Source organism: Nelumbo nucifera, chromosome 1 (genome assembly GCF_055504915.1).
Source record: "Nelumbo nucifera cultivar China Antique chromosome 1, China Antique-T2T, whole genome shotgun sequence".
NCBI lineage: Eukaryota > Viridiplantae > Streptophyta > Magnoliopsida > Proteales > Nelumbonaceae > Nelumbo > Nelumbo nucifera.
The window spans coordinates 97,370,250-97,391,832 of record NC_142649.1 but is presented as its reverse complement, the minus strand read 5'-3'; the positions used below and the strand labels follow the sequence as shown (position 1 = coordinate 97,391,832).

Below are 21,583 nucleotides of genomic sequence, written 5' to 3'. Positions count from 1 at the left end.
GTAACTTTTTAATATACGAAAAGGTTTGAAAAACATAGGTTACAGAATACACCATTTTCCTTTCTTTATTCTCAATGTTCAATTTGCCTTCTCGATGAATCAGAATCAAATTAATAACATTAAACACGAAAGGCTCAGTAAGTTCAGAGACTTTTTTAAATTAATTCAATCGTATAATTTTTTACCCGACTGTGTATTGTAATGTTACAAAGGAAACTGTTTAATTCAATCCTAGCTCTATAAAATGGACACATATACAATGGATTGATCTCAAAAGGAAAAGAATTGGGTTAGAGACCTCCAAGGCTTGGTAAATTCACCAATCCTTCTTGCAAGACCTAGGAAAACAGGCAAAATTGATGCATCATTCCTCAACTCAGCATACAGCTTTATAAATAAACAGAAAAGCTCAAACCCCTACCCTGTCCTGAAGCAGCAGCATAATCAGGTACAATGAATCCCGACAGGGATGTCAGATTGGTGCTTATCGTTCAATCACATATACGTGTGACTGGACAAAGTAAATACCAGGACAAGGCCCCCAACTTTCCTCTATCTGGTCAGCTCTGAAACAATCGTTAGTGCCAAGAATTGCAAAATCAACAAGACTATCGCTGAAGATGGATTAGTCAGTTGCACTACTCCTTGATGGTCTTTTTCCTTCCATGGCTTCTTTCTTTGCTTGGCAGCTTTCACAGAGGAAGGGACCATCCCATGGACGCAATTTTCCTGGATTTGATGAACTTCCGTGCACTGAAATACCTTCTCCAGGTTTCATCTCTAGCTGACAAACTGCACATATGAACAACTTGAACAAGTTGCACAGCGGATATTCAATATCCAACCTGCAATCCATACAAACACATCCCAGGTAAGAACCCAAGCCTTTGATGGTTACATTTGTCTATACTGTAGCCAAACCATCCAGAATGGGTTCAAAGAAAAACATATGAATCAACAAAGGAAAGAGATCCATATAAGAAAAACAATAAATGAACAAGTAAACAAAAAAAAAAAAAAAGAGCATGCAATACAAACCTAGACCATATTTTTTATGCCTTGGGGTAAAAAAGGATCATCACCCAAATGTTGGTCCCAGCTATCCCTCTTGGGAGGGGTGGACTGTATATGGACTCAACCTTTGTTGTTATTGTTTCTTTTTTCCTTCTTTTTGTTTCTTTAATTTCTTTTTTGTACGAGATAGCTACTCTCAGACTAGATACCACATTCTCATGCATGTCAGCCTGATTTTTTTTTCATTGCACCTACTAATGGCTTTTGTACCTGAACTTTAACATCAATTTAAGTTAGTTACAATGCCCTACTGAGTACAAACCTTTCTGCAAGCATAGCAGATCCTTCCTCAAATATTTCCTCCACAATATCTGGTTCTAAACAAGAAGTTGACTCAGCTGACTTTCTGCGGAACATGGACTTGAAGACTCCTTTCCCCTGCTTCTTGTGTGGTGGAAGAGATGTTTGCTTCTCCTGTGGCAGTATATCAACCACAATGCATGTTGTATCATCCCGAAGCCCCTTTAATTGTATTGCCTCCTAAAAAAAGAAAGACTGTAGTTAAATGCTAATTTCAATAAAATGGAAAAATCATCAGCACATGAGAGAGAGAGAGAGAGAGAGATGTACTTTGACAATTTGGGCAGCTGCAGCATCTGCTGGCATCCCACGGGAACAATTGAGAGCCATTTCTGATGACAAAGCATCCCAAACACCATCACTTGAGATGATAAGCCTACCTCCAGCTGTAGAAAGCTGCAGAAATAATGATAATACACCATTTAATATATGAAAGCCAGGGTTTAGTACCAACAAATACATGCATAGTTTTTAATTGACATAGACCACAAATTAGAACTGAGGTTATCTCAAGACCAGAATCAATGTCTAGTGCCAAAAACTGATCAGTGAAAGAACTGGAAATTGCAATCATTTCAAAGCCTAAACTTATATATAAAATTAGTCAAATTCCATCATTTAGAGATCCTTATCCCCATGCAAAATAGTTGTGGAGCAGCTTTTTTGGTTATGCACAGAATGTGAAGGTTTTCAAGATATCTTGAACTGTCTGTAACAAAGAAGTAACAACTTTTTCTTTTCTTTTTTCAATCAGTATAGGATGATACTGAGAGAGAAAAACATATGGCACAGAAAATATAAGTAGAGACTAAATAAATTATGTATAAAATGTAGGAACTATGTATAAAATGTAGCAACCTTGCCTTCTCAATATCATTCATTAGTAGATAAAAAAAAATGACATTCATTAGTAAAGGAATACTGGAATACTGATCCCACTCTCTAGAGTAGGACAACAGATCTATTCTTATCCTTTGCTTTACATGTGCCCATATAAGGCTATGTAATTATTAAAATCCATCCATCAACTGCATATAAAAGAACATCATCACCCTAGACATGGACCTGTGTATAAAGAGTAAGAATTTATCTATTCTTATTTTGTGGAGTAGGAAAAGCACTCACTCTAATCAGTATGTTTTTAATTGTAAGAAATAGAAGGTACATGAGAAGGTAATAAGAGATCACCCAGGAGGAAAAGTAAACAATATAAAAAACAAAAAAATAAAAAATAAAACATCCAATAGAAGGCAGCGAAAGAGCCCAACCTCAAACCAAACCAATAAAGCCAACACCCTTCCAAAAAACACAACAAAAAATCCAAACCAAAAAGGTCTTCTTTGGCCACACAACTTTCTGCAGCTAAACAACAACTTCAACCTCCCCCATACTCACAACACAATCCTCTTTGCTACGCACGGACACATGAAGTTAGAGGCTTATGCAGATGCTAATTGGGTTGGTAGTATAGATGGCAAGAGATCCACATCTAGTTATTGTGCTACGGTAGTAGGAAATTTTGTCTTTTGGAGAACTAATAAGCAGTCTATGGTAGCTGGATCTTTAGTTGAGGCGAAGTAAAACTGTACAAGACCATGGCCCATGGAGTTTTGGAGTTGTTATGGCTCAGGTTTCTCCTAGAGGAGATGGGCAATGTTTATGATAAACCCTTGGTGTTATATTGTGACAATTAAGCTGTCATTAACATTGCTTATAACCCAATTCAGCGTGACAGAACGAAGCGCATAAGGGAGAGAGGAGCAGTTAGCAGATGTTTTGACCAAGAGTGTTCCTAAGGCAAAGTTGCAACACTATGTAAGCAAGTTAGGCATGATTGACATCTACGCTTAACTTGAGGGGGAATATAGAGACATTGGGTTGAATGGACCTTAATTCTTTTCTCCTTATTTGTCCTTTTAGTACTCTTTATTTTAGGGCTAGTGGGCCTTAGTTATGGGCCTGTTATTTGTTTTATTCATTATACTACTGAGTCATCTGCCCTACTGAGGGTATCCTTGTAATTATGCTAAAAGGGAAGCACAACGCACAATGCTCCTGCCAATGAGGGTCTAGAGAGGGGCAGGTGCACACAACCTTACCCCTGCACATACAAAGAGATTGTTTCCAAAATTTGGACCCTGGTCACCTAGGTTGCAATGGAGCAACCCAACCGTCGCACCAAGGCCCACCCTCATGCACTAGGCTTGAGAGAGGAATGAACAACTGTCTTATCTTCCCTTCTTCTATTCTTTCCTTTCTTCTGAGTTTTCAACTTCAACTAAAGAGAACAGTCCCCTATAGAAAACCAACAGAGCTCCACAACCACAAAATCCAAATAATTAGAACAAACATAAACGATCACCCTTCAATTCCTATCAACTTAACCCTCAACCTTGATGGAAAGAATTAACAATCAACTTTCAATAAAGCCCTAAAACTCTGAACCCTAACCCTTTTTGTAGTATTTGTCCCTTTTCCCATCCCCTTGTAGACCCTTCATTCATGATCTTATGGCTTCAGCTTGAATCTCCAATTGGTACTCATAAACAGGGAAAAAGAAACAATACAATCCTATAAATACATGCCTTGTTTAATACTAGAAAATAGGTTCAGATGGTTCTTAGGGATAACAAGTGTCTATTTTCCTTTTCGAAACTTTGCAAGTAGCATCATTCTACTGTTAATATTTCTGTCTCTGCCCCTTCTTTTGGAGTAATCCATTTGCCCTATAATGGGCCTGTATCAACCTTGCCTACCCCAGCCACCAGAATGTTAGCACATATGTGTGTATATGTGAGTGAAGTGTTTGTGTGTGTGTGCGGATGTGCGCACGTGAGAGAGAGAGAGAGGGAGAAATTCAGTCCAATGAAATGTGGATAAGAATAGAGTACATTAAAAATAATATTATCAATTTAATGTGCATGTAGAACATTGTTGACAAACCTTCACTTGTTTCACATAGGGGACAGGGACAATAAACTCGCCAACATCCATATCTCCAATAGATCTTGAGAGACATAAACCACCTGGCCAACATCTCAGAGGGCCAATCTGAAAATTTAGAGTTGAAGCATAATCAAATATCTTTCTTTGATCAACAATATTGAGTCAAACATGATCGTTCTTAAAGGTGGGGAAATAAAGTACATCTATAAAACATTGGATCCTTCAAAAGAAAATATTAGAAAGATGAGCTAGTAAAGGACAGAAAACAGTTGCAGGGGATTAGCAACAATTCCATCTCTTTGTTTATGCATATGCAATTCCAAGATGAGTCTATAGACATATTGACACCATAACTTTCAAAGCATCCATAAAAACATTTCCAACTTCTATTGCAATGCAATAGGTGGTAATGATAGTCCTAAAAGTATTATTAATGTTGCAATAATGTCTGATGTCTAAAAGCCTCTGAAACCACAAGAGACCATGGGACCTTCAACAGTAATTGTAAACTAGGTAAATAGTCTAGAATAGATCTCTGGCATCTATGGCACTTGAAATGAAAATTTTCTGTCTTTTATCTTCGATGGTTTAATCTCATTTTTATTTCTGATTATTAAAGGTTGGATTCAAATAGGATATACCTAGATCCAAGTTGGAAATGAAAAATTCTATAGCTATTTGAGTAAATAAGGTGGTGAGCCCATAGCAATTTGGAAATGAAAAATCTTCCCATTTTTCAAAGGTCGAATTTCTCCATGGTCAAATTCCATAGAAATTTGAGTTTTGGTTTCCAATAAGAATGATCAAGTTCAAGTTGATGGTTGTAGAAGAGGGTGAGGCCAAAATGACAAGAGTTGAGGTAGTGAGAAATGTTCTTAGGTCTCACAATTTGACAAAGTAAACTAGGAAAGATTTGGTTGGACTCTTTCAATTTTCTCATCTCCAGATTCACTGATTCTCCCAACCCAAGTTCAAGTCTTACAAGGATAATTGTGAAGAACTAGACATACTAGTAGTTGGAAATGAAAAATGAGTCAACAATATCAGGGAAGAAAGAATGTCTAGAGTCTACAGCTGCTTGGAAAAAAATATTAAACCAACAAACTGACATTTTGCACAATATGTTAGTATTCAATTACTTAAAAACAATATTTTTTATAAGCCACTTAAAAAACAATAATAAAGTAGTACGTGTTATTTGCAAAGAAGCATACCTCAGCACCACTACCAGTACTAAGCCTACTAACCTCACCACCACTTGCAGTTATACGCTCCCTCCTGTTAAAGTGTACCAAGTAAAACTTCAAGGAAAGAACCAAATTTGGGGTAAAACATCAAAAATATCAAATTTACACTTACTCTTCTTCATTGCATTCTAGCCTATGATCTGCTGACAAAGAATATATGTCACCTTCAGCAGATTCAAGTATGCAACGAGAATCACCAACTGATGCTACAGTTATGACCCATCCATCTATTATTACAAAAGTGACAGTTGTTCCTGAGGTTTGTGCTGAAAATGTAATCAAGTGATCATTTTACATTAGCAGATATCACTCATAACTGTAATGCAAATAAAAGCTAATATTGCCGAAATCAAAGCAAGCTCACAATATTCTGGAACACCTTGCATGCAGGATAATATAAAAATCATACGACTATTATCCACACAATCCCTGACAAATAGGAAATATAAAAAGGAAGGAGATCCAGAAGCGTGTGACCCCTCTCAATGTAACTATTTTCCAGCCAGATTTGATCAAGGCCAAAAAAGACCATGAAGGGTAACAAACTAACTATTGCCCAAAATGTTGGAGATAATTCTCTATGCCTTTAAAAAGAAAAAGAAAAAGAAATGCAACAGCAGGTGATATTTTCAGCTAGGAAGTCACACAAAAAGCATATGTTTGTTATAATCCTCCATGAGATTAGACGATTTATGGTTGGTCTTAAGAGAACCTCAATCCATATTAAAAGAAAGTAATTTTTTGGGGGACATATGGTGATGATTGATATTCAGTTTCAACTCAAGGAATCATGCTCATTATGGTAAGCCAACTAAACCCTGTCTCCATTCCTCGAAGTGATATTGGAATGGTCTAGTTGGAAAGAAGTTGAACAAGGCTGTCCACCTCCTGTCCATTAACTATTCAGAAGAATCTAGGATGCAAAATTACATCATTTACCAATGCTTCATTAAACAGTTCCCTTAGTTTTAGCCATCATATCGTAGGAAATTAGATAAATCAGTTTGGAGTGCTTGTACTAATCCATGCATCCCCTTGAATGGACCATAACCCACCTACCTTCTCACTTTTTTTTTTATCAATAACAGAACCTTTTATTAATGAAATAGGGACAGAGTACAAAGGAAGCTAGGGGACAGGTAAAGTCTCTTAACCCTCCCCTAGAAAAACAAAACTCAAAACCCACCTCACTATTACCAAAAAAAAAAAATCTCACCATGGTTCTCCCTGTATTATCCTCACTACTATGGTCTAGAACCATCCTAAACTCAAATCTAGCAAGATGCCTTGTTAAAATGAATTTGTCCTACACAAACACCAATGAAACTATGTTACCCAGATATGGAAAGGATATGGCTGAACACAGTGTTGGAATGTAATTTATGCTACAATTAGAGTATCTGACATTATATAGAACCTAGTACAGGTATCGGGGTATCATAGCAGTGTATGTGTACCATTTATAGCAATTTCCTTTTCTTCTACATGTCAAACCTGCAAAGATAATTACATGAAGGTGGATGACATTATATGAACATGAAAACTTCCTCAAGATGGTGATTGTAACTTCACTACCAATGCAGTTAATGACACTGTCTATGAGTTCATCAAATAAAAAGACAAAAATATAATTGCACTTTGGTTACTGGCAAGTAGTGGTAATAGAATAATACAGTAAATACAGTAATGCACTAATGGTACCTTTCTCTTGAAAACCTTTATCCGTTTTAACAAATCCTGCAACCAAGGCCCTTGGCAATGTTGCTAACCATTCATCTCTGCTTATATCTGAAGGAATTGCACCCAAAACATTGTTTAGTAAATTCTCCCTAGCATATATAGCAGCTTCAGACCCATTGTGACCATCAAATATCTGCAAATAATATGTGGCAGTTTGATCAATATACAAAAATATAAAAAAGGTGAATGGTATAATTGCAACAGGAGGCACTTGCAGTTTAAACTCTTATACAAGATAAGATGCAATGAAATACACGTCAAAAGAAATTTAAGCAATAGACCAACAGTTGACACTTCGATGCACAGTGCCCAAAGAAATCCAGAAGGAAGGCATGGAGGACAAAGAACTGAAAACAACAACAGTTTGATTTTTTTTTTCAATTAGTAGAAATTTAAAACTACAGAGTTAATGTCAACCTTTCCTTTCACAAATTTCTTATGATACTAAAACATAAATTGCTGTGTTTGAGAGATGGATAACAGATGCACCATAACCATACAAACCAACAGATAAACAGAAGTTGCAAAATTGGTAAAGTAAATTCACTAATCCAGTACATAAAATTGCCTCTAAACTCCTGGAATATTCTCCTTGATGGTTGACCATGAACACATGAGATCTTATTCCCCCCCACCCAACCTCATCCCCCCAAAAAAAGATCCTTTTGGAGTCAAATATAGGAGGTTTACGCTCATCACTTCAAAAATACACCTACAAACAAAAGCATCTTTGTATTTGAATACATCCACCACAACTTTGAAATTGGCTGCTTCTAATTCTACCAACTTCCTCATTAAATTTTCATTAAATGTCAACTGTGATATTTTACTCCTTTTGTTGTCTTGAAATAACTCAATGCATGCAAGGCTTCAGAGAGATGAATATCATATTTCTTTGTGTGTGTCAAGCAAAACAGAACCAGGTAATGTGGTTGAAACAACCAACAGATGTGCGACAGTAACAGATGATTGTATAAAGTAAATAGGGAAGTCTTCGATAAAGAAATAGAGAATCTAAACATGCAGAGTAATGGTGGATCAATTCTTTTGAGTGACCCAGGGAAAGTAGCTCCCCTACATTACAGCGCCCATGACCTTTCAAAGACATTCTAATTAATTTGTAAATGCTCAATTTTTCCAGTCTAAATGACACAGATGTGCACAATGTGTTCAGCAATAATTAATTAATTAAAAATACATCATAATCAGGTGATGGGGTTTGTCAAGCATCCCGAAATAAACAGATTAGATGCTTTGCGGTTCCTAAACCTGTACTATATTTGTCCTGCAGTGGACCCATTATAGTCCAAACCACCTTTTCATGGAAGCACCGAACTAAATCCCAACCTCACAACTCTAGTGTCCCTTCCAAAATGCATGCATCTCTCAACTGCTACTTGGAACCTCCCAAGACATAAAGATGTTTGTGGATGCTGGTACTGAAGGGGATAAGCAATACAGACAATAAAGCAAGGAAATTAAACAATAAATAAAAATAAACTGAAAGGATAGAGATAGGTAAAGCGAAAAAGCAGATATATAGACAATAAACATACCGCGAAGACTGAGAATGTGGTAACCTCGTCTCCTGGCACTCTTTCGCATTCCGTCTTCAATAACGTAAAGTCCTCCCCCTTCTTACTTTGATTGGCCTCACCGTGTATGATATCTGGCTTTCCGATCTTCTCATTCGACAATTCACGCTTGAGCAGCACCGCTAGCGGAACCATTTGATGTTCCTGTTTCGTGGGCATCGTTTCCTCCCGAAATTCACGCTTGAGCAGCACCGCTAGCGGAACCATTTTGATGTTCCTTTTTCTTGCACAAGTTGTTCACCTTTAGTCCTCCATGCCTCGCAATTCCATTAAACTAGATTCAATAGAGGCCTGAAGCAAAAAGTAAGCAAGCATAAGATATGAAACGATCAAACGACCAAGACCTCTTATGTCTTCTTTTCCTTACTTTCTTGTCCTCTTCAGTTCTCACTTCTCACATTCAAAAGGAAGAAAAGTAGATTGACTGACCGAGTCAACAATGAGAAAAAGAATCTAACAAAAATACCAGTAACGGACCCAGAATTATCAAAATTTCTGCCGTGATAACAGAAACCAGAAAATTAATATATAAGAAAGAAAAATCCAAACACGACAGGAATTCAACGCAATAAAATCACACGATCAACTACGAGCTCAAGATCCAAACTGCAACCCAATCTAAAACCGTAGAATGTTAAAAAAAAATCAAGACAAATTATGAATAATTAAGTCAATGTCAACAAAACCAAATCCGTGGAACCGAATTTCGTAATCGAAGAATTCAATAACCGATAAGACAAACAGCTGAATAACTAGGTGAAATTATAAATTATACTTTACACAAGACAAGCAATGAGAAAAAAAAGAAAGGAAGGTATTGAATTTCTCACAGGACTAGAGATTCGTTGCGATGATTGCTAACCGCGAGAGAGAGGTGAGATTATAAATAGATTTTGTTGCAGAAATCGAGAGACGCGGATCCCGGCGCCCTGCAAAAATTCCATTGGAGAGAGAGAAGCTGGACTCTGGAGGTAGGAAGAGAAGAGAGCTGTTCGTCTTCGTCCCCTCTTTTTCTTTCATCTGCTGTCTGCTGTGCTGACATGTCAACAACGAATCCATTTGAAGCTGAAAAAGGGCCGGATTCTAGCGTGCGCCTCGGGTCCACTATTTCTATTTTAAAATAAAGGGAGGCGAGTGGTGGGCCCACAGAAGAAGCTAAAGTCTGGAGTATGGACTGGACTCATCTGGAGTTGGGTGGGCCCAGTGAAGAAGCTAAAGTCTGGAGTCTTAACTGGACTCATCTGGAGTTTGGTAGGTCCAGTGAAGAAGCTAATGTCTTCTTAGACGTTTACGTGAACGTCCCGTACCCGTCTTCCTCCAAAAGGAATCTCAATGTGATGTGATTTGAGTGTTGCTATGAATCTACGTTTTGCAATCTGTACACGGTAAATCAACACAACACCCATGGGCCATTGCCATGGCCCATCATGGCCCATGGTCGTGAATAAAATAATCCTAAACCATTCATTCATTCATTCATTCATTTTTTTTTTTTTTTGTGCTTATATAAACGCCAGCAGTTGCTTGAGTCAATATACCCTTTTTTGGTTGCCTGTTTCCCGGCTTTAGTGGACTGTACCTTGCAAAGATGAAATGAAACGTGGAGATGCTGATGGGTGCCGGTTAAGAGAATCAAACAAGGATGCTCACGCTAGCGCCCAGCGGTGCCGGTGCGCTTTGAATATACACAATAACGCAATTGTTTTGTTAATTTGTTCCGTTCGTATATTGGCATGGCATTGCAGAGAAAGGAACCGCGTCAACTCCTCCACCTCCACGCTCACGCAAGTTGGAAGTTGGATGTTGTAAGGAAATTTGAGAAAGATCCATTAATTAATGTTATAAAAAAAAATGATGCAAGCATCGGGTACGGAGCTCCGACAGCCAGTAGATTGGAATAAAGTCTATATTGGGTCCCACTTCCCAGCACTGATTGGGTTATCTCAAGCGATTGATGAAAAAGAAAGCCGATCACAAAAAAAAAACAAAAAACAAAAAATAAAAGAAAAATGATGCAGTACTTATGACAACAATTAAATAATGTGGTAAATGTGGACCCCAGTTATCCAGCGCGTCTCTCTCTCAATATCTCTGTATATCTAGCTGGTCTACCTTTCCACCCACTCCATTCCATTGACTTCCACCTGGACCAGCGGTGAGTCACCCGAAGTTCTCGGCGCCAGTTAATTCTTTTTTCCCTGTGAGTTGTGCTGTTGGGACGTGATTGCATGCGATATGCCTCAAAGGCTGCAACTTGGTCCGGCTTGGCCCAAATCCAACCCGATTTGTGTTGGGTCGGGTTGACGCTTGGGTTGAGATTAGGGTTAAAATTTATTACTTTGGGCTGGGTTAGAGTTGACCCCTTAGATAACTTAAATCCAACTCTATAGTGCATATCATATATAAATATATATTATATATGATATATCATACATTGACTTGGTTAGATGCATGATAGTTGTATAGCCCCTATTACATACTATCATTTATTTCTTTTAAAATAACCACTTCACTTAATCTTAATTGGAAATACTAAAACCTTAATAATATATTTTATTCTTTATCTCCTCTATGTTCATTGCCACCCCTTGTTACCCATAAAAGATCTATTATAAGGCATAATTCATAATAAATTATAGTCATTTAAAACACATTTTTTTTTCTAAATTTTGTACTTAAGGTTCCGTTTGTTTGCAATACAAATGTCAAACCGGGGTATCTATGTACTGTTGTTTGTGTTGCGAGCATTGGTTTGACATGTAAAAAAGTAATAATTATTAGATAAAAAATGTATTCTCAGACATTTTTGTACTCTAAAAGAGAGCATTATTGTACCTATTTTTTGGATACAATTTTGTATTCTTTTGATAATCAACTTTTTAACCAAAGTTAAGGCATTAGAGCATAAGGTAGTTTGAGCATTTAATGATAGGGCCCACACTTAGCACCGATTTCAAACAAACAAGATGAATACAAAAACGGTTTAAAATTTTGTATTCTTTTGATAATCAACTTTTTAACCAAAGTTAAGGCATTGGAGCATAAGGTAGTTCGAGCATTTAATGATGGGGCCTACACAGCATCGATTTCAAACAAACAGGATGAATGCAAAAACGGTTTTAAATCTAAACCGTGTTTGCATTCATGAACTGAAAGGAGGGTAAATATGCAACATACATATTTCCATTTGCATTGCAATCAAACGCAACCTAAGGCTTAGTTTGGAAGGAATACAAACACAAATATGTAAAGTGCTAAACAAGGTTTTTAAAACTGACCCAGAGAACGAACCGGTCAGGGGTCCGATTCTCGGGTCATTTTGACACAAAAATTAAAAAAATAAAAAAAAAAGTAAAATGGTCAAAACCGTTGAATGGTTTAAACGGTTCGAACGCCCAATCAGCGATTTGCTGACCAAACCAACATTTTTTTGCAAATGTCCGGTTTTGAGGAAAATTGGAACCGGTCACCTAACTGGTTCCCGGTTTTTCCAGTTTGACTATCCGGTCCGGTCCGGTTTTGAAAACCATGGTGCAAAACCTTGTATTTTGTACTATTTTGCATGCATTTGCATCGTACATATTTGCATTGTACTCCTTCCAAACCAAGCTTAAAGAACCAATAAAAGCATCAACAAACAAATACTAATAAAACGTAGGATTAATATATGTAGTGAAAGTTGAGTTAAGATATGAGATTAAGAAGCTTGTATGATATTTTAAGGGATGGGAAGAAGGTTGTGTTGGGCCCAACCCAAAGTCTAGGGTTGAAGGAATTTAGTTAGAGTTAGGGTTAGGGTTGGGCAGGTCGGGTTGGGTTAGGGGTTTAGAACTTATGGTTGGGCTAGGGTTGGCCTCAACCAAGTCTACACTCCACTAACATCCCCAACTAATACAAAGATGAGGGCGAATTCAATGGCCAAACAATTCTGCTCACATTGTTTCCACAACCACTGTGCATTGGGAACATCTCCAAATTTGCATCCTTTTATTTATAGAGAGATGTTTCAATGTACGGCTGAAAAGGCTATAAGAACATTGTGAGCCTAATTTTATAAGCACAAAATCTGATTTCTACAAAGATTGCCCATAAAAAAATATCACTCAAAGATGAATCTATATATTAGTGGGGACCCGTGCAATGCATGGGCTTTTATTAAGAGAAGGTGAAACAATAAAAACACATAAGATTAAACAAATTTTTTTATATTTTAACTTTTGAAATAATTAATAATTATATATATTTTATATACTATTTTCAATAATTCTTTATAAAACAGAAATAACAATAATTAAACTCAGATAAATTAATAGTCTAATCTCTAATAAATAACGTTTAATCTCCAATAACTATTTTATAGCGAACTCTAAAATTATTGAAGATAAATTTATAACAAAAATACAATAAATAACTAATAAAAATACAACAAATCCAACAATTACAAAATACAATAAAAATATATTAAATTAATCAATAGATAGTGTAATATGCAATAATAGTTTAATCTTCAATAATTATTGAACATTTACTATTAAATAACAAAATGAAAGAATATTTGTACATAACTATTTAAAATATATTTATCACAAAAATACAATAAATATTAATTTTAGTGTATATAAATATATAATAGATATAGATAAAGATTTTAAAACTATTATTAATAAGTATTATTTTTCTGAAAATTATTCTCTAGTATTAATTGATATAATTGAATTCATGGTTTTATTATTAGTACAATAATTATAATTATTATTCTATCTTTTAATATCTATTACAAAAATATTTTGAAATTTATTACATATTTTTGTTTAGGGGTGTTCACGGGTTGGGTTGGGTCAGTTTATGTCATTTTGTTCAACCGACCTGACCTAGTCAGGTTACTTAATCACCAAACTAAAACCGACTGAACTTGAAGCAAAACTAACCCAAACATGAAGGTTTGGGTCGGTTTATCAATATTTATTTACTAAATGTTTATTTCTAATATTACCATATCAATTCAAGATTCATGATGAATGAGTTGTAATAAGAAATAATGAAAAACAATGAGCACCAACCTCACAAAGCATTTCTACCGAAAAAAACCCTCACACAGCATAAAGAGAGGATATGTAGACTCCCATTCTTTCACACAAGTCTATACTCTATAGATTTTAAACACATTTAACATGCATTAAAAAATATTAAATAAAATAAAATGCTAACGTGTGAATGTGATGCTTGAGACTTGAGAAAAGAGTTGCGCAGGCTTGCAAACATGCAGCTTGAGGTGGTAGAGACTAGAAAGTGGAGAGTAGAAAAGTAGAATGATGAAAATGAAGATGGGAAGAGAATCAAAACTTCAAGGCTCGAATCCAATGTGTGTTTTCTGTTTCCTATTCGGTGTAAAGCAAGCCTTAAAGAGTAAAACCTCTCTAACATGTCCACTGTCCAAGACTCCATGAAAGCAATTTTCTCTAAGTTTGGTAAGTTTAAAGGTTTAGGGATCTTGTGTGCAATGCTTGTTGATCCCAAAAAGGTAATAAAGAAAGGGCGAATAAGGTGTGGGTTTTATACTATTATTTTTAATTAGTTTTTGAAATTGACTCAAAGTATGACTTCCCCCCATATCCCGTGTTTCCTATTTGGTATAAAGTTTTCAACTCAAAAAAGAAAAGCAATCCCAAAACAAAACCAATTCCCCATTTAGCTAATGTTTTTTCATGTTACTTAAACTTAAAGCTAACTAAAAACTAGGATAAGGATTAGGGAAAGACTAAGGAGTAGGGACTAATTACTTAAACTTACATGTTCAGTTCGGTTTTCATGTGTGAAAATCGAAACCGAACCAAAATGTCAGTTTATTTACTTACACAAGCCGAAACTGACCGGTGGTGTTGAAAAATGAAACCAAATCGGGTTGGGTCAAGACAATTTTGTTAGTTTGGTCGGCTTGACATTAAATATGAACACCCCTATTTTTGTTATTTGAAAGTTTCAATACCTCTAAATTATTTAGTCTATTTTTCATTATTTTAATATTTTAATTTTTTAATATTCTATATTCTTATTATCAAATATTATAAAATCTATTATAATTATTTCGTGTTTTTAATAAAATTTTAAACTTATTACTTAATTTCAATATTTAATCTATTTTTGTTATTTAAATAATATTTAAAATATTATTTAGTTATTTAAATAATTTATTTATTTAAATTTTAAAAATAATAATTATTTATCAAATTTAATAGTTTGTAAAATTATAATTTATATTGTTATTACATAATTTTTTATTAAATTTGTAAAATATAAAATTATTATTAATTCAAATACTATGAAATCTATTTTAATTATTTTTCTATTTTAAAAAATTTTTAATTTATTACTTAATTTTCTTATTTTAAATATTTAAATAATATTTAAAATATTTAGTTATTTAAGTTTTATTTGTTTTAAATTTACTATATTATATTAAGTATGTTGTTATATAATTATTTATCTAATTTTAATATTTTTATTGAAAATAATAATATTTTAATTTTTTTAAATTTTTGTAAAAGCATTAATATTTAAGTAAAATTTAGATAATTTTTTATTTTAAATTGAACAATCTATAAAATTATAATTTATATCGTTATTACATAATTTTGTTATGAATTTTGTAAAAATAAAAATTATTAATAATCTAAATATGATTAAATCTATTATAATTACTATTATGTTTTTAATAAATATCTTTAAGTTAGTACATAATTTCATTATAATATTTAAATCATTCTTAATTTTTTTAATTCAAACTTTCTTTAACATAAATATAGATGAGAAAGTGGGAAAGAGGATAAATAGGAATTAGATGTAATTTAGGAGAGAGTAATGAGTGTGTTGGGAAAATGGAAGGGAATTGGAGTGGACCTCTAGTGAAGGGGATAGTGTTGTCACGTGCTAGATATAAGAATAGCAACTCTCTCTTTCTTTATATACTAGTGGTGACCCATGCAATGCACATGCATGGGCATTTTTTTTTTTTTGCTTCATGCGGCTACAAAACAAGGGGTAGCACATCCCCCTCCCTTAACCCCCAACCCTGGTGGCAATGGGATTTGATCCCAGGTCTCTACTTCGACGAGTCAAAGAACCTACCAACTAAGCCACCATCAGTTGGTGCACGGGCTGCTATTTTAAAATAAGAAAAAAGATAACTTTCTTTTCCTTCTTAGTTATTAAGTTTGAAACTTATACCTTTATATATAACTTATATATTATGAAAAATACATAAATCAATTACTTAGCATGAGAACCAATTGATGTTGGTTTAGTTGATAGGTTTTGTGGGGGTTTAAGGACTTGGGGAATGGTTTCCTCTTGTTGTATAACCCTATAAAGCCGAGAAAAAATGTGCTTAGCATGAGATCAATAAGCCAAGTTAAAAAAAAAAACAATTCCAAATTGAACAAATGAAAATAACCAAAAGCTCACATTAAATGATTTCTTTGCATTTTATTATTTAATCTGAACAATCCATGAAACAAATATACATTAAATTAATGAAAAAGAGAGAAAAAAACACGATATGCCATGGAAAGGAGCAATGGTTTCTTTAAACTTTTATATAAGAATATTGGTTCACCCCATGTACTGGTGGGAAAATTTGGGTTTTGACATTAATTTGGGTCCAAGCTAGGGTTTATATTTAGGTTACCCTTAACCTAATACAATTCATCGAATTTAAACCCTTATTTTATTAAAGAGAACGAAAAGGGATTAAGAGAGATTTAGGCTCAGTTTGGGAAAAGTACAAATACAAATACAATTATGTATTATACATATTTGTATTTATACTCTTATGAAACTAAGCCTTAGGAGATGTTATAAACATTTACTATTAAGTGTGTGTGTGTGTGTGTGTGTGTGAGAGAGAGAGAGAGAGAGTGATTTAAGAATGATTTTATTAAAGAGTAAATATGGATTTTTTGGTAAACAATTAAGACCCATAAGAGTTTTAATAGGAGAGGAGAAAGAGACACGTGTGAGCTTTGTGGTGTGAGGATCCCTCCCCTCCCTCCCCCCCTCTCTCTCTCTCTCTCTCTCTCTCTCGCTATATATATATATATATATATGTATGTATGTATTTATGTATGTATGTATGTATACATATAGATTGGTTGTTAATTTGCAAAAGTGACATGGAATAAAATAAATTAAAAAATGAGAAAAAAGATAGACTTCCTTGTTTTAGTTTCATAAGTTATTGAAGGAGAGAATTAATGACATTATATATGTGGGAAATTTTCTTAAAGGGAAAATTCCCGATTAATACCCTATACTTTGGGCCTAGTGCCGTTTTGGTCCCCGAACTTTAAAATGCCACAATTCAGTACCTAAACTTTCAAAACTAAAACAATTGTTAGTTTTAAGACAATATATAAATAGTAAGGATAGAGTTAGTCGATTAGGTAAACCATAAGGGTAGTTTAAGAAATTTGCTATTTTTGGTCATTTTTGAGAATTACTTATCTTTTTTTGGTTGTTTTTAAGAACAATTTATCTTTTTTCCTAATATTTTTTGATTTTTTTTATTTAAAAATTGAATAGAATAACTAAAGTGGCCAATAAACTTTAAGACTTTTATATCCTCTCATTAACTCATCATTAAGTCCCTCTCATCTTTCTCATTAACTCTTTTAATCATCTATTCTCATTAATTATGTCATAAACTCTCTCGTTTAATAGCCCATGCCATTAATTCTCTCTCCTCTTCATTACTCCATTAAATTTCATAAAATGCATTAACTTTATCTATATCTATATCCATTTCAATTGAACTATAATTCTATATACATTAGATATATTTATATTAAATTATAATTATTAATACAAATAATTATATTGAAGTATAGATATTCAATGATATATTATTAGGCCAAATAATCTACTTGAATTTAAAAGTTAATTAATTAAGTAATTTATATTTTAGAATAAATATTGTTTAATTCAATCAACAAATTAAACATGTTTTTTTTTTAATCGTCTTGGAGGTTAAATAGTTTTTGCCTCTAGGTCACGGATCAATGGTTCAACTATCACATTGAAACATATTCAATTTGTAGTTTTTATTTTCGCTTTTAATTTTTTTATAAATTAAAGAGTCAAAAATTGATATTTGAGACCACAAAATTAGTTTTTTTTTTATAGTGTGGTTGCAAAGATCGTGAAAAGTTGTCCAAATAATAAAAAAAAACCATCCCAATCATACAACTAAGCACAAAGTTAAGTCTTTTAGAAGTTTTCAATACATTGTATACCATAACCCGATGACCTAACTAGATCAAAAGGGTCAATGGTTCAATTGCCTAGGTTGATTGGGTTTTAACCAAATCAACAGTTTTTGACTAAATAGTAGGCTTTAGGAAACCTAAAATTAGGAATAGGGCTGAGAATGGTTTAACCGTCTGAGTCAAAAATGAGTTGAAAATATTGAATAATAAAAATATTGAATAATAAAAAATTAATTAACCACAATAAAAATATTTTATTAAACTACTAAATAAGATAAAAATAATTAATCATTATTATTATTGATAAAAATAATTTTATTAATATAATAAAAAACAAATAAATGTAATAAAGATAAATTAAAAACTATTGTCCATTTAAAATTTATATAAAAGTAATACAAAATTATCTAACAATTATTAGTTTTATAATTAATTTTTACTAACGAACTTAAATTCTATTGAAAAATAAAAGTTTAATATAATTAATTAAATTTAATAAGGATTAGTAAAGAAAAATTAATAAAAAAATTATCAACCTTAAATGTAGTTTTAATTAATTCTATTTTAAAAATAAGAAAAATTATAAAAATATCCTTAGATTTTCTAACAATCCTATGAACCTCCCCTATATATGTTTTGACCTTAACAAAAACCTCCCATGTTGTTTGAAAAAGGTGCAGATATTTTCCTTATGTTAGCATTCCAAATAGAAAATGTTGATTAATGCATTAGTTTTTTTAAATACTCAATTTACCCTTAACCAACTTTGTTCAGAAATAATTATAAACCAAAAAATGTTTTGGTAAAAAAATTTATTTTACCTAAAAATGATTACAAATATAAAATTTTTAAAAGTAATAAAAAATTAGCATTAATATACAAAAAGTAATACAAATTTATCGAGAGTGTCAAAATTGTGATCAAACAAACTAGACATAACCCAAAAATGCTTAAATTGGATTGAAATAATCATCATTTAATTGGAAATGACAAACGTAAACGCCCTAATATTTATGCTAAATACTAAGACCTCTCCTTTCTTTTTAAAATGGGCTGCAACCTCCCTTATTGCATGATGTCATTGGGAAAAGAATTCCCCTCCGTTAATAATCTGTCAATATCCAATTGCATGTGACGTCGTGTGGCTGAATTTTTTGAAAAACCCAATTTTACTCCTTAATGTACCACCACCTTCAACAGTGTCAAAATTGTAGTCATAGGCTTTTTTTTTTCTCACTCCTCCCCATTTTTTTCCTTTTATTTTTTCTTCTTTTTCCATTGCACTGCTACAATCAAAACAGAGATCGGCTTCGGTGCTCATGAAATCGTGCTCACATTGTTTGTACAGCCTTTGAAGGAATACCTCCGTACTTGTCATGGGGAGATATTCTCAATGTAAGACTGCAAAGAATTGTGGGAACAATGAAAGCATGGTCTTATGAGCACTGAAGCCAATTTCATTAAAGGGAAAATCTATGATGCAGAAGAAATATAATATGGAAAGAATTTTGACCAATCAAAATCCATCCATGAATTTCATAAATAACACTTTATTTGCTACAATGTTTGTGATTTCAGTTTATTGATCAATTGATTTTCCGATATCATATCTTTTCCATATCATAGTTGAACCCTTAAAACAGAGCGGTAGATAATTCTAATCACCAGCTTTCCTTTCTTCTCTCCTCTCTGCCCCTGCTCCTGCAGCTCACAAACCAGAATGGTTCAGTCATCAGCAAGCCGGAGTACACAGCTTCTTTGTGTGGTCTATACCTGTGTATTAAGGCTTGTTTGTTGTCCTTTTCATCCTTGGGGTTGACGATAGGAACAACCTGCAAATTGAGCCCATTCAAGTTTGCCTTAGGTCACTCATTTTTACATTGCATTTATTTCATTGTCTTTGTCTTTCTATTTTGTGGACCAATGAAGACGAGATTGAAATGCCAGAATTCTTTATCAAACACACGATGCGGCTTGAATGTCCTCTGAGATGTCTTTGTTTCTGTTCTCAGAACATAAATGGAGCGAGAAATGGGAAGATAGAGAGCAGAGTTGGGAAACGCTTTGACAGAACTAAACCATGGCTATTGGTGGTTTCTAACGAGCCTGGATCTATTTATTTGGTTTGTTGGTCTAAATTACATAAGAAATTCAATTAAATGTTGCTTTTTTTTTAAGCCAATTAAATGTTGTTTTCGGTATCTTATATAATTTTTCTTTTTCAATTAAGCAACCAACCTTTCTGGGGCCTAGCTGCCTGATTTCCACCATTGACCTTTTACAACTTTTATCAAATCAAAATCTTTGATAAAGTTGAAAGAAAAAGTAAGATTGATCATAATTTATTTTCTGTGCATATGTTGCCTTTTGACCCAGATGATCTACTGTAACTCTACAATGCAGGACCGATAAGCCCTTATAAGGAAGAGTTGGGATTAGCTACCAACACACCCATGAATGATATAGGAGATCGTTACCTATAGATAGGAAGAGTTTGGATCAACTATCACCACCATGCGGTTCCAACAAGCTATTGCAGCAGCTGTATAGGGGGAACATCTCTGATCTCCCCATGAGTGATATATACCCAATGTACGGCTGCAATAGCATGTTGGACAGAGCATTTTATTGGTAGCATATCCTTATTTTACAAGAAATGAGAGTTTTAGGAGAAATCTTATTTAAGGATGTCAATGGGTTAGGTTCAGCATGGGTTTGCCTCAACTCTAATTCGATCCTATAGGGGCCTAACCTAATACCAACTTGACACAACTTGTACTAATTCAACTGTACTATTTTAATACATTTTGAAGACCAAAAATCCATTAATCTAAGTTAGTAAATTATTTTATAGATTCTAGAGTGTTACTTTTCTCATTTAAAAAAAAAAAACAGAAAATCAAAATTAACATGTAAATAAATATTAAATTTTAAGGCTATAGAGTTAGAAATCAAAAATTACAAAAATACTTTATATATACAAAGTATCATGACCCAGTGGGATAAATCAGTCAAAACCCGAACACAGATTGGGCTGAAGAATAAAAAATCGAATTTACCATTTAACCGACCCCTTCGAGCATTCCAGTATTTGGCACACGGTGGATGTGCCTGTGAGGCGCCCATGCGTGAGGAGAAGATCCCGTTCCCCAACTCCCTAGAGGCCCCGTGTCAGGACTCAGGATACCAATACCACCATCTTGGTGCATTTTTAGCGCCAAGTTCAATAAAAGAAGTAAGGTGGGTGGGGAACGGGATCTGCTCCTCACATGCACATCACCGTGCATTATGCGTGTGAAGCGCGAATGAGGCGCCCTGTGAACCAAGAATGGGGGAATTTTGCGTATTGCATTGTAAATTGCAGTGTCGGGTACGACTTTGACCAATAAACCGCTGCATCCGCACTGGCAAATTTGTTATG

At 33.9% G+C, this 21,583-nt stretch overlaps 1 protein-coding gene across 6 annotated transcripts; it reads right to left on the bottom strand.

The window, feature by feature from the left end:
* Positions 1 to 232: 232 nt before the first annotated feature.
* On the bottom strand, positions 233 to 9,948 carry LOC104610582 (putative protein phosphatase 2C 12). 6 transcript variants are annotated; one of them, XR_737443.3, is made up of 10 exons: positions 9,733 to 9,940; positions 8,864 to 9,193; positions 7,269 to 7,440; positions 5,680 to 5,833; positions 5,535 to 5,598; positions 4,318 to 4,425; positions 1,645 to 1,770; positions 1,337 to 1,554; positions 422 to 845; positions 233 to 338 (listed from the first exon to the last, which is right to left on the bottom strand). XR_737443.3 is itself a non-coding variant. In XM_088889519.1 (9 exons), exons 2-9 carry the CDS (start codon positions 9,107 to 9,109, stop codon positions 626 to 628), a joined length of 1,308 nt encoding a protein of 435 aa, XP_088745645.1. In that variant the 5' UTR covers positions 9,110 to 9,193; positions 9,270 to 9,940; the 3' UTR covers positions 233 to 625. The 6 variants fall into 6 exon arrangements, 4 of the variants coding, with proteins under 4 accessions (XP_088745645.1, XP_010275585.1, XP_088745652.1 ...); XR_016077295.1 differs by having other exon boundaries at positions 8,864 to 9,948; XM_088889519.1 differs by having other exon boundaries at positions 233 to 845; positions 9,270 to 9,940.
* Positions 9,949 to 21,583: the final 11,635 nt, after the last annotated feature.